Genomic DNA, 14,381 nt, shown 5'->3' with positions numbered 1-14,381 from the left:
GGCTCGTGCCAGTGGAGCTGGGGTGGCTTCAGCTTAAACGTTTTGTAAAAATTGATCCTTTCACTTTTCTTTTTCTTTTTTTTTCTCCTGATCATGATAGCCTTCATTTTTTTTTTTTTTAATTTTTTTTTTGTTAATCAGAGAGAGAGAGGGTTTTTTTTGTTGTTGTTTTTAATGAGATGGCAGGCTGTCCCTGTCAGTCTGTTCTTTGGAAGGGGTCCCATGTTTCTGATTAAAAATTTTACCCTTTTCTGCTCTAAAATAATGTTGGCTTTCTTTAACTTTGCAACTAAAAGTTATTTTTTCTGTTTTTCTGTCCACAACTAAGGGACTCTTCTCATTAGAAACGTAAAATTCATATTAATTCATATTTTATCAATCCATGAAAAGTAGAGATATTGAAATCGGGAGAAAACAGTGAAAGGTAGTAACATTGTCTAATAATACTGTATCTTTCCCAGTAACAGTTATGGAGAAAGCAATAACAATAAATGCAAAATGTACTTTAATTTTGCAGGATTTTTTTATGTGCTTTACAATCTTCTTTACCTCAGGCCTTCTCCCTTCAACCTACAAGGATTTTGAAATCCTTGAAAACTTGTTTAAAAAGCCCACATGGTAAAAAAAAAAAAAAAAAAAAAAAAAAAGGAATCACTTTATATAAAAATAAATAAGTAAACCTCTACTTCTCATTTAAAACAGCTGAGTATGTTTGAAGTTGAATGATATGCATATGTACTTTATTTTACCTGGATGTTACCTACTGGTGATTTTTTTTTTTTTTTTCCAAACTTGTGAAAGATGGTACTTGAGCACTAACTGTGATTTCTAAGTCATACCTGTGCCCGTGTTAAGATAGATGGAATAGAAATGCTGGTACCTAGATAGTTATGCTCCAGACACCCTGCAGATAAATAACCAATAGAATGTTGTAAATCTGTTAGGTAAGTACCTTCGTACTGATTGTAATCTCAGATTACCATGTATGTTTGCCCATTAGGTTATAAGCTCTTAAAACTGGATAGCTGAGAAGAGCAGTGTATTGTGATAAACTGCACAGAGAGAGAAGGGCTGTTCCTTTTAGGAAGAAGGGATTATTTCTCTGGCTGTCCAAAAGGAGGGTGGACTGCAGTGGTTTTGTTGCACAGCTGAAAACATAATTGCTCAACAGTGAGTGCTCCTTTTGGGAGAGGACTGGGTATCTGCAGTCAGGCATTTATCACAGGGCACAGTATGGCCAGATCTGTAGGCACATTTTCTGAGTCTGCTTCTATTCCAGCCACTTAAATGTAGGTCTCTAACTCAGGGCTCCCACCTCCTGACTTTGGCCATGCTGAGCTATTTGGCAGAGGGGATCTGCTCAGTGATGCTAGAATAGAAAAGCACCTCAACGCAGTATTCCTTTTTGACTTTCAAAGTCTTACTTATTCACCTTTGTTACTTTCCAGCTTGCCTTTTTTATTTTTATTTTTTTTTCCCCATCTCCTTCCTTAAAGAAACCAAACCAGGAACGGGAAGGATGCCTGACATTATTGGTTTAAAGTGTGATGTCATTATATAGGGAGCAGAGTTTGACACTTTCATTGCAAGTCATCTGCCTTTTAGCTTAAGTGCTGGTGAAGCAAATATTGTGACATTTTAGAAAGTCACTGGGATAATACTAAGTGTCTTTCAAACACAAAATGGTAATTTACATTTGAATGCCTTGGTGTCTATTCCTGTTAGGAACAATTTCTCTGTCCTACTTACTTTAAAAGACCAAACACCAGGAAAGAAACGAGAGGTTCTTCAGAGCAATTTAAATCATTTTTAACAGGCTGCTGTTTATTTGTTACAAATGAAGGATATGTATGCTGTCCTGTCTGACAGGAAAAACTGCCGTCAAAGTGAGTAAATGACCTTCAGCCCATAGATGAAATGTGATGTTTTTATACAGCAGAACCCCAGATGTGCCATGAATCAGACCTGATATTATGTGGAGTCTGTATTTGTGGTCTTCTATAGCAGTGCCTGTTGCTGTACATGATAATAGGAGACAACTTTGGTGCTTCTTGTGCTTACCAACTACAATAAAGAGTACAGAGTTGGTTCTAAAAGTAGGAAAAAACCCACTGCTTCCCAACTTGAGTGATAAAATCCATGAGCTGGTTCTTCCCATATGCAGCAAAGTGGAAGCTACAAATTTTTTGAAACCTGTCATGTACAGCCCTTACACTGGTAAAGCAAGTTAAAAATAAAGCCTTCTGCATTTTTTCTTATGTGCTGTTATGATTGAGCAGGGTAATTAGACAGCATATTGTTCACTAAACAAAACATTTCTGTGTGACATACTTGAATTATAGTGGTTATTAACTGACAAATCTCTATTATTCGTCTTGCTGTATGCATTAAAGATTGCTGGATCAGCAGGCTTAACAGATATCGATGAACATTGCTGACTTGGGGGAAGAGCAGTGCTATTTATTTGGTCCCCTTCTTTGACAGACATCTTCTGTGGGTTATTGGGCTGAAATTAAATGGTTAAAGTTTAGAGCTCATGGTTAAATCGAAGTATCTATGCCACTTATTCAAGGTATTTATTCTGAGGCACTGAATATGCATCTAAAGGCTGTTATAAAAAAGTAAGCAAGCAACACCTGTCAGTTTGTTTCCTTATCATGTTGTACTGGTGGGTAAGTACAGTATGAGTTTTGGATTTGCAAATCTAGAATCTAATCTAGAAGATTAGAAATAGCCTTGTTTTCTTTTGTAAGACTTCAGCCAAATTCAGTATCTGTCGTGTCTGCATTGTGCAGTTTCATAGAGGACAGTCCCAGCCTTCATCTAGTTGTGTAAAGCAGTCGGGCAAAAACAGGAGATACAGCAAACAAAAAAAAGAAGAGCAGCTTAGTTAAGGTGGCAGATCTTGGAGCAGTTAAATTGCTCAGAACAGGGCCTACTGGGCTGTGCCAGGTCCTGCAGTTGTGTTCAGCATTAGTGGCCATTCTGCAGAGGATGCTGGAGGTGCTGGAAGGCAGAATACAGCACTCTGGAAGCATGACCACGTTGTTTTGTGGAAGTCCTTTAATCTCGGTGAATAAAGGAGTGCTGTTTATCACACTAAAACCTTTTCATGACTCATTAATAAACTTTCTCTTATCTAATTGCTGTACTTTAGTAGGATGCAGTATAACCTCAGCGTGCTATTAAAGAAAAATTAGATTTTCTTGTCATGAAAAATGCAAAGTTACTCATTGAAAACCTTATAATTCCAGTAGCAAATGAGGCACGAAATATATTGCCAAAATACAGCACCCAAAAACACTGGTGGTAAATATTTTATCTGGGTGCTAATTAAGAGCTTGAATTTAAAACTGAGCACTCTAAATTTTCACAATAATAAAATTAGCCTAACGATACCGGTGGATCCCTACTAATGTGGACCGTTAATCCACATTAATAATCTGGCCATATCCTGTCCTCAGCTTGTGCACAGCTGAATGTGTTTGTAGCTCTGGCAGGAAGCAGAAATTTCTCCTTGCCTTTTCAGTGCCTTCCTTTCACTTGGAAGTTGATTTAGGCCCTGAAGACCAAATCACAGTTTGTGAGTTTGTGGTTTCATTAACTGCTAGGAAGAATCGTTAATGGAAGAACACTTCTCCCATTATCCTTCTACTCACTTTATTTTGAGTTTGCTTGAAGAGGAACTTTTTAATTAGCACTAGATTTTATTTTAATATAAATCTGGAAACTGTAGTGCCTTGGCTTCTGCTGTCATTTAATCAACCTTCTTCTGGTTTGGTTTGGTTTTGGCTGCTTTATAGTTTGTGTACCCTTGATCAGGTGCCCAAATTTGAAGGGTAAGCACTCATCATATCCTACAAAGCCTAAAACAGAAGATGTGTTTATTTTACTTAAAAATAAATAAATCATGCTCAGCTCTTCAAGGGGCATTTTTATGAAGAATGTGGTATTTTTGAATGTGGCCACGTTTCCTCAGAGGTTCGAGGTGCTGTTTGGATGCTGACAGGGATGACAGTCCATGCAGCTGAGCACAGCTCTTTGCGTGCTGGTTGCAATGGGGTCTGTTTGGAGGGTTGTTCCATCTAATGTTTGAGGGCTGAAATGCCTTGTACCAGAGTCTAATCTCCATCAGAGCGATGAAAAATGACTGAATACACTTTCCAGCAACTCCTTGAAAGCCAAAGGCTGGATTTTGTGTCTGGAACATCAGAGGGTGGGAACGTAGAGGCTTGGCTTTAATTTCAGTGGATGTAATTGCTGTGCTATCAGCTGACTTTGTCCATGTGTTGGTGGATGACCTTTGGAGTGTAGGATCTGTGTCTGAATGGTTTCTGTGTCATCACAACGCATTTCTACTTACCTCTCCAGGCAGAGCAAACATGGAGCCTTTCTAAGCAGAATTCGTTCTCAGTGCTGCTTAGATTACTATCTCACAAGCTATTTATTGGTTTCATCAACACAGTAAATTGTTTCAAGTTGCCTAAAGAAGTACTTACAGAGATTTCAATGGCTGATTAATTGCAACAGTTTGCTAGATAAGAATAAAGACAAATGATTATTTAAACCTGCTTATGTACCATGACTCTTTCTTCCTTGATTGTGGTAGAGTGCCAGCTGATGAAGACAGAACGACCTAAACCAAACACATTTATCATTAGATGCCTCCAGTGGACCACAGTAATTGAAAGAACATTTCATGTGGAGACTCCAGAGGAGCGGTATGTTTCATTCATATTTAATACATAAAACTACTTGCACAAGCAGATGTGAGTGTTCAGCATTAGCAGTAAGTCCTTTCCTGAAGCTCTTACTTACCAGGTGATGCACATCTAGACTGAAAAGTAACAATTTTTGAGCGTCTCAGGTTTAGTTTGTGTTGTAGCACAGAAGGTTCCTTGAAGAGGGGTTGGCTTTTAAGGAGGATATTGTCTGTCACTGAAATGATGTTGGTTTGGATATCCAAAAAAGCCAGGTGTATGTCTGTACCCGCACACAGGTAATTATTTCTGGAAGGTTAGGCTTCATTTCTTACTGGGAACTATGTGGTATGTGAAGTGTTTCTGACCTGGGAGTTTCAGGAAGGATGAACACGAGTGAAAGAGATGCAAGCAAAGTTGAGTTGTGTCACAATGCTGACCTTTTAATTTCTTTTCAGACTCCTTGTTTTTAAAGGAAAAAATGTTAGTAGTATCACTGCTGATTGCTAATGTTTTATGCAAATTAGATAATAAAGGTGATAGTTATCTGCTGCAGGTGCAGATTTCTATTTCAGCTGTTAGGAAACAAAGCTAAGAGCATGCATCCTGTGCTCTCATCATTAGAGAATTGATCTCTTAGCTCCTAACAGAAGAGACTTCCAGCACAGCTACTCTACAACTACAGAGTATTTAAATATTTACTTGCTCTTCAGGAACTGAACTTAAATTATTCCAGTATCATTGCCCTAGGGGAAGGAGTATTTTAAAACCAGGGTCCTCCCTAGATATAACACTGGTATGTGTCTGATTTTAACGTTCCTTGCTTTTTTGTCCTGTAGCCTTTATGTGTAGTGATTTAAAGACGCTTCTTGTTTATCGCTTTTGATTCTATCACAGTATTCAGAAGAAAGTGAAATCAAATTAAAGCAAAGAAAAATAAACTGGTCCTTGTTTCGTTTAGTAGCTTTGCAGTCACTGACCCTAAAGTGAGTGAATAACAGTTTCCACTTGGGGAAATTTCAGTCTTGTTTTGTTCGCTCCTAGCCAATGGAGTCAGCTCAGTGATGCTTCAGATCTTGGGCATTAGTCACCTCTGTTGTGTACACTTGAGATGTAAAAGCTGAAGGTGAAATTCTGGTATCCCAGAAATCAGAGATTGACTTCAGGAAGGCCACGATCTTAACTGAGTCAGTAATAAATCCTGAAACAGAAGCCGAGGTAGCCTTTAGCTTCCCTCTGCCAGTTCTGAATAACAAACATGACTTTTAAATGAAGGACTACATTTGTGATTTTTAGTGAAGGAGTCTCTGCTGTGAGCGTAGGAGAACATCCAGAACTTCCTATGTTTAGCATTACCTTACTGCCCCAGAGAGGGCTGGATAGCATTTGTTGAAGAGCATTTTGCAGACACATCACATAGAAGAGGTGATTTTTTAATTTTTTTTTCTTTATCCCCAAATTGGTGATTCTGTACAGCTGTCTTACCTCTTGGAGATGAGGGAAGATTTCCTAGATTTCTCCTATATGTGTGAAGTAGAAATGGATGCTGTATTAGTCAGGCAAAATCCCCCCAAAAACCTGAATGGGCCATAAAGAATCTTACATGTAATCAGTGCAGATTGTATTAGAATCTTATGTCAGGTACTTTTCCTATGGGCTTCGGTCCCTGTGTGGAATACTTTGCTTTTTTCATCCAACAAAAATTGCAATTCAGATGGTCAGGCATGATTTTTTTTTTTTTTTTAATCTGGTATTTCATCATATTATTTCATACAGCCAGTGAAAAAACATTGTGACATTGCTTAGGATGGTATGGCTTCTCCTGTACATTGCTGATCATGCGTGGTGTTGCTCAGCATTGTCTAGTTATTTATATTCCTGTTGTCACGAGAGTAGTTTACCTGTGATGTCCTAGGAAGAAGAGTTTAGCCAGTGCCCCCAAAATTCCAAGTAGACCACAACATCCTGTTCCTTAAAGATGCAGAAGACACAATAAAAAATGGTAAATTCACGTAGTCCGCAAAACGTCTCTTCAGCCCCTGTACACCTTACAGGTTTTCCCAGAACCCTGATAAACACTGGGTTATGTTTTGTGATCAGTGCATTTGCAGTGAAATGAGGTGAATGCCAAAAACTTTAACTTGAGTAGTTTTCAAAGGTATGAAATTTCGTAAAGTTCAGTGCAGGGAAGATGGTCTGCATAGGTGTTAAAGGGGTCAGTAGCAGAGCAGCAGTTGCTGAAATGGCCCTGGGAACTTTCTTGTAACCATGCCTCTGTCACTCTTTTTGCTGACACTCTGCTAAACTTTTTACAAAAGAGCTGCTGTTACCCATCTATCCAAGAGAAGAATAACTTAAACCTTTTCCTAGAACATTCCCTGCTGTTGAAACTTGGGATATGTGTGTGAAGAGGTGGCATAGTGCCCCCAGCAGTTGGATATACGTGTATCAATGCAGTGTAGGAATGGAAGAGCTGTATTTAATTGCTTGTGCTGTGTGGCATGGGATCCTTCTATTTCTTGGTTTTGGCAAGTCTGCTTTTGTTATGTGAATCTCACTAGGTCATATCTTGACCCAGTGACTGACAGTGCATTAGAAGTCTTGTGTGCTAAAGAGTCTTAAGTTGATATGGAGTGTTGGGACTTCTGCTGCCTTTTATTTTCTAGTGATGAAGACATGGCCTGAAAGTGCTCTTGAAAATGTATTTTTATAGTGCTTGAAAACACATGATTCAGTGTACATTGCATTGGTGTGTTTGAGAGCATTAATTCTTCTGTATTCCTTGGAGACCCTTGCTGTGGCCAACAGTAATCTGGAGTTGCAAGTAACAGATGTCACTGCTTGTATTTTTCCAGGGAAGAATGGACAAAAGCCATCCAAACTGTAGCAGACAGCCTCAAGAAACAGGAGGAAGAGATGATGGATTTTAGATCTGGTTCTCCTAGTGATAATTCAGGTGCTGAAGAAATGGAAGTTTCCATGACAAAGCCAAAACACAAAGTGGTAAGCAAGCACAGCAGGAATAACCATAAATTTTAGGTCTTCTTGAATGTAGACAAGAAGCAACCATCAAGGCATATCTGTTCCTGTAACAATTATGCAGTTTTTGTAGATGTGGCTTCTGGATGAAGCAACTGTTAGAGATGAGGAGGTACCAATCAAAGGCTGACTGGGTTTGTCAGCATTCTAAACTTGGATATAATGCTTCACTTCTAAGACAAGCTTAGATCTAGAAGAAGTTTGCCCATTTTCTTGTGGTAACAGAAACTGAAATTGTAGCTTCCACTGTACCTTGACTCTGTGTGAACTCTGTGCGCTGTGTTGTTGCAGGCTACTGCAGTATACACCAGTATCTGCAGTATGCAGATTTAGGGTGGATCCAGAGGATTTGATTTCTCTGGGTTAAGGCCCTGGGTTTACTGAGAGCCACTGATATGTCTGTCCATAGTGTTCATAGAGCTTGGGTTTTTGCATCAAGTAGAGTAATGACTGAATGGGCTTGCATGGCACAGTATGTGCCAGTGTAGATTCTCTGCCCTTTGGAGTCCTTCTGGACATCTTCCTTCAGCCTTGTCTCTGCCCTATCTGTGCCTCTTATTTGGGTTTCCATTTTCCAAAGGATTCCCATTGGCAATTGTAATTGAAAATTGATTTAACCTTCTCCTGTGCAAATGCCACGTCTGGATAATACCAAAGCATTTCTTTGTGTCCTTGTCTCACTATTGTCATCCCCCGTTACATTCATAATTTTGCTTCAATTTTGGCAGAACTGATGAAATTTTTAAAGATAAAATATGAACTATCCACCAGAGGCTGCTCTGTATGTCTGCCAGCCTTGTGTCATGCTCTTGGTTTTAGACTGGTGTGGGTGACTATTTATGTGTCACTCTGAATTGTAGCTGCCATTAGCCTTCTGCATCCTTCACCGAGCAGATACAAATCTTTCTGAGTGCTGACAAAGCGATTGAAATGTCTATAGAGTGATAATATGCTAAGTAGTGAATGAGTTTTCTGTTAGCAGGCAGTTTATGGTTTTTCTTGGTTTGATTATGTTTCATAAGTGTACTGGTACTCATGAACCAGGCCAACATGAAAGCTGGGGAGTGACTTTTTATAAAGGCATGTAACAACAGGAGGAAGGGAAATGGCTTTAAAGTGGAAGAGGGCAGATTTAGACTAGATATTAGGAAGAAATTCTTCATTGTGAGGGTGGTGAGACACTGGAACAGGTTGCCCAAAGAGGCTGTGGATGCCCCCTCCCAGGAAGCATTCAAGGTCAGGCTGGATGAGGGCTTTGACCAACCTGCTCTAGAGGGAGGTGTTCCTGCCTAAAGCAGGGAGGTAGAACTAGATGATCTTAAAGGTCCCTTCCAACCCAAACCATTCTGTGATTATGATTCTATGATTATGATCTCTATGGAAGAATCATTTCTACATCTGTTTTCAGCAACGCAAAAGTGTTAATGCATGCACATAGGGTTCTTACAGGGAATGAGAAATCTTAGTCTGAGAATGATGTACTTATTGGTAGTTCATATAATTCAGTTCTTATTTATCTATGTCATTAACAGACCATGAATGAATTTGAATACCTTAAGCTACTGGGAAAAGGCACTTTTGGAAAGGTCATTTTAGTTAAAGAAAAAGCAACTGGACGGTATTATGCTATGAAAATTCTGAAGAAGGAAGTTATTGTAGCAAAGGTGAGTAGATGGGAAAGTCGGGAGTGTGGTTCACTCTTGCTGTAGCCTTCTGGAAAGTCATAACAAGGGTACTGTGAGCACTTGTAATAATTGCTCCAGTAGTGTTTGAAATAAAGCCCCTGATCTGCAGAATCGCTGCAGTGATTTCCCTCTGCCTGTGTTTCAGGATGAAGTAGCACACACGCTGACGGAAAACCGTGTTCTACAGAACTCACGGCATCCGTTCCTAACAGTAAGTACTTGTGCCTTTATTGATCGCAACTTAACATCGTGACAACTGAGACTTTCCTAATTTTTGGTTGGTTACACAGTGATCTGTGTTTTTAGAGCAGGTATATATTCTTGTATGTTTCATTTCTGGGAAGCATAAATTATAATCCTTTCTAGAGTTTTGTGGATCAGATCTTCAGTGCCTCTTGAAATCAGAGACTTTGTATTCTCAGGATGTGATTTCATGTAATGGCTCACCTGTATCTCTTGAGAGAAGTATTTGCTTTCCCTGTCCTCCAAATGCTTGCTGTCCTCTGTGACAGAGACCAGGATGACTCAGACCTTGTGACACATGAGTTCAGGGTTACATAGTGGGAAAAGCTCTTTAATTTTTCTTTCCTTTTCAAATTCCCACAAACAGCTCACTGTGCAGTCAGAGCTGTTGTGGTGCCAGCAGAAGCGTGGGGGTGAGACGGGAGAGCAGGACCATGCTTTATCTGTTGCTTTCCATTTAGATTGGCTAACTGTTAAATGAAGCTGTAGCCTCACTTTACAACTCTAGCAGTCTCTCTGGATTGAGTTCTAATTCAAGACTTTGTAGTATTCATTACAAGTTTGCTTTGAATCATTTCCAACCACTTCAGGCCTCTAAGAGACCTGTGTAGTATCCTGGTGTTTTCCTTCATCCAGATACACGTGAGTTTAACTGGAATTTAAACTTTTTAAGCGTGACCTCTGGAAGTAAATATTAGCTGAATTGAGTATAATCAGTTCATGCTTGCTGACATGTCTAGAACCTGATTCTCCCTTTCTTTTGCTGGTATAAAAATGATTTCATTAATAATGAAGATGATGATGATACCACGTGGTATTTTCTCATTGCTTTCATAAACCCTAAAGTCCAAAACAAGGGCTGTCTTGAAGTCAGCTAGGAGAGCAGGTTGTGACCAAGAAACATAAGACCGTGGCAAACAAGTTGGTGTTACTCTTGCTGCAGGAGTACCCATGACACAACTGTGCAAAGGCACCTTGTGACACTCCATCACACCCTCTGTCTGATCTGTTTTTGCAAATTGCTCACAAGTGCATATTGATAGCATTGCTCAATCCCCTGGCAGGCTGTCAACAGAGAGCAGTTGCAGTGAGCAGGGCAGAGACCAGGGGGCTGGTGTCTGTAAGTGCACTTGTTTCACACTGGTGGGCTTGCAGCCAGCGTGGCAAAACTTTGTGCTCTTGGATTTGGCTGTGGCCCACTGTCTGAGAGATCAAACTGGGAGCTTGTGGCCTGTGAAGGATATTTCAGTGCCACTGCCAGTGCATTTTGTGCCATTGTAATGGGTTAGGGCTTCTCACAACATTATAGCATTACCAGTAGCTTCTGCAAGGGATTTTTTTTTTGTAATGTTGCATTAAATATATTTAATAAAATAAGTTGGCAGTGGATCAGCACTCAGCTCAAATGAGAAACTGCGAGTATTATATGAGAGTCAAGGACAAAAAGTCCACTGAAATCTTACCTTTTGTCTGTCTGTGATTCTGAAAACTTATTCAGCACGCTTTTTATAACTGTCTGTGTGATCACCTGAGTTTTTGTTTAAATCTGTTTCAGGCTTTAAAGTATTCCTTTCAGACACACGATCGCTTGTGTTTTGTTATGGAGTATGCTAACGGAGGGGAGGTAAGGGAAATGTAACAATATTTGGTATTGTAGGATATTCCTGTACTAGTATTAATCGTGCTTGGCATTGTTCAGCTAAGGTCTGTGTTTGCATTTCTATATTATCCAAATAATAAATGCGTTTGCATTTCTAGTTAATCCAAATTGTCCCAGCTAAACAGAGCTGTCTGCAGTTTTAACTAATGTTAAGAATTAAGACTCGTATTTCTTCACTTTCAGTAAGTGCAGGTTGGGGTGTAGGTATGTATTTTACACATGACAACAACATCCTTTAATCTGACAGTTAGTTATTCAGAAAAGCAACTTGCTTTCTGTTTGCTTTTCAGGTAGGTTTTAATACTTCTAGATGAATATTACGAGCACATCACTATGGAGAGAATTTGAAGTGCAGCAAAATGCTGTTAGTTAAGAAGGAAAAGATGAAATACCAACATTTCTCTAAACTGAGCCATAAGATAGTTTTAATATGTAATTGTAATTTGATTAGAAGGTTTTATTTTCTGTACACAAGAAAGTGTAGCTCACAAACTAGTTATCAGCATACATCCGTGAACATGAGTTATAATGCATTGTTTATGATGGTTTTTAAAACACGTGGGAACTCAACTGGGTGCGGATGGGAAGGGGTTTCCTCTTAGGTAACATCAGGTGCAGGATGGCCAGCGAGGTGTTAGACGTAACACAGAAACGTTCACAATCTAAACGTGAGACACTGTTGGTCTTGTAGTTGTTTTTCCATCTGTCGAGAGAGCGTGTATTTTCTGAAGACCGGGCGCGTTTTTACGGAGCTGAGATTGTTTCAGCGCTGGATTACCTGCATTCAGAGAAGAATGTGGTCTACAGAGATTTGAAGGTACGGAGAAAAACAATTTCAGAGGCTTTTTGGATTTGGGCTTTTGGTTTCTTAGTCACAGAAGTAAGTGAGCCTTCACTGTAAGAAAGCCTTTTCTCACTGAAGTTTAACATAACTGTTATTGCAGCTGTCGGGTTTGACTTTATAGGGTGTCTAAACACCTTTGTAGCATTAGAGCTTGTCTAATGCATTTATCAGGGCTCTGGCAGTGTTTTGGAGAATACAAAGAGCGTTTGAGCATCGTGGGTTGTGTTCTCACCTGACTGCTTGTTCCAAAAGAAACCTTTCTGGCTTCATGTGTGATGAAATACAATTCTGGACTCTTCATGCCAGGTCTTATCAGATACATGCAAATTCACACTTGTGTGGATGTTGTTCTTCCTTTCAGTCTGCTGTGCATCACTATCTTCATAGTACCTTCTTGCAGAGAGAAAATTGCATAAAGTTCAAATGGCTTATTTTTGGGGAGCAGAGAGGGAAAAGCACCGAGTAGGAAATCTCAGGGAAAACAAACTAGGGAAGTTCTCAAGGGTATTGCAACAGTAAAACTGGTTTTCTGAGAAGTGTTTTCAGGAGAGAATGAGGTGATGCTACTGGGAGCACACAAGCTAATATTTGCAGGCTACTTCAAAGTTCTTTTAGGGATTCCTGCTGGAATTCTGTATCCCATATCACTGTGATTCCTTTGAAATTGCACTTTGTTTCATACATAGTTGAAGCTCTGTCTTGAAATCTGGATGGCCTTGTTCGAAATTGGTAGTGCAAACTAGAATGAGCAGATGTACAGAACGATTCCCATATCAAGGGTATCTGACAAACGGTTCCTTAAACTTACACTCATTTACTTTCATTCATTTACTACTCTTTAGTAGTGCAGAGTATTTTATACAGTCACTTAAGAATAAAAGCAGGGATGAAGTCATGTGAGAAGTAACAATGCGTTATTTTTAAAAGAATCTGGTGTTCTGTTGGTGATAATATTTTGGAAGCACAGATATGTTTATATTCTGTATCTTTTTGTATATATGACTGGTTACCCAAAGACTGCAAATGAGTCACCTAATGCTCCCTAAAGGATTAGGGAAAGTGATATAAATGCATATTTACATCACACGTGCTTTGGCAGCTACTGTAATTCAGACTCCAGTGAAAACGTGTTTCAAAACTGTAATCAATCTGCAGAAATGGTTTTTATTGACTTGCTCAGGAGCAGTGTATGTTATATCTGATGTGTTTCCTTTGGGTTTTCTTCTCAGCTGGAAAATCTTATGCTGGATAAAGATGGACACATAAAAATTACAGACTTTGGACTATGTAAAGAAGGCATAAAAGATGGAGCAACAATGAAGACTTTCTGTGGCACTCCAGAGTATCTTGCACCAGAGGTCTGTTTACATTGGCTTTTCTACAAAATCATATTCTTAAATGCCATCCATGACAGCTTTACCAATCCGTAATAACTCCTGTTGTTATTGTGTTCATACAGCACTACTGTCACATAACACACACTCCAAATCTTTTATTCATCATTCTGGGGCATACCAGAATGAAGATGTGTGATAATTTCCAGATGTGGTAGCATTTTCCTGTTGCTCTAGGGAATATTTACATTTTAACAGAGGAGTGCTTGCTTCTTGTGTCAGAAGTCTAATTTAAACAAAACAGCACAAAAACTTGTACAAAGGAGCAAGCTCTTTTTTCAGTGTTCAGCACTGTGTATGTTAAAAATGCTAACTGCTTCATCACAGAATCACAGAATTGTAGGGGTTGGAAGGGACCTCCAGAGATCATCGAGTCCAACCCCCCAATCAGAATCATAGAAAGGCCTGAGTTGAAAAGGACCACAGTGATCATGTAGTTTCAATCCCCCTGCTGTGTGCAGGTCGCCAACCAGCAGACCAGGCTGCCCAGAGCCACATCCACCTGGCCTTGAATGCCTCCAGGGATGGGGCATCCACAGCCTCCTTGGGCAACCTGTTCCAGTGCCTCACCACCCTCTGTGTGAAAAACTTCCTCCTAATGTCTAACCTAAACCTCCCCCATCTCAGTTTAAGACCATTCCTCCTTGTCCTATCACTATCCACCCTTGTAAACATCTGTTCCCAAGCAGGGAAGCCCAAGCAGGGAACTAGAATCCCCAGGCATACATTTTGGGGGCTGTTTTTTCTACAAAAAGTGTTTTTGCAAAGCATAAAATCCAAATCCAAGGTTGTAATATTCATCCTGGAAATAGTTCT

At 39.6% G+C, this 14,381-nt stretch overlaps 1 protein-coding gene across 2 annotated transcripts in view; it reads left to right on the top strand.

The window, feature by feature from the left end:
• AKT1 (AKT serine/threonine kinase 1) overlaps window positions 1-14,381 on the top strand; it is a 71,255-nt gene that overhangs the window by 39,309 nt on the left and 17,565 nt on the right. For both annotated transcript variants that reach the window (XM_052693855.1, XM_052693856.1), the window contains exons 4-10: window positions 4,610-4,721; window positions 7,556-7,703; window positions 9,272-9,403; window positions 9,570-9,635; window positions 11,223-11,291; window positions 12,019-12,144; window positions 13,401-13,529. In XM_052693855.1, coding sequence (XP_052549815.1) covers window positions 4,610-4,721; window positions 7,556-7,703; window positions 9,272-9,403; window positions 9,570-9,635; window positions 11,223-11,291; window positions 12,019-12,144; window positions 13,401-13,529 — 782 coding nt within the window. The remainder of the gene's footprint in view (window positions 1-4,609; window positions 4,722-7,555; window positions 7,704-9,271; window positions 9,404-9,569; window positions 9,636-11,222; window positions 11,292-12,018; window positions 12,145-13,400; window positions 13,530-14,381) is intronic.

The sequence above is a fragment of the Tympanuchus pallidicinctus genome, unplaced genomic scaffold (assembly GCF_026119805.1).
Source record: "Tympanuchus pallidicinctus isolate F22 unplaced genomic scaffold, pur_lepc_1.0 scaffold3, whole genome shotgun sequence".
Taxonomy (NCBI): Eukaryota; Metazoa; Chordata; class Aves; order Galliformes; family Phasianidae; genus Tympanuchus; species Tympanuchus pallidicinctus.
This window is presented reverse-complemented; position numbering and strand designations above follow the sequence as displayed.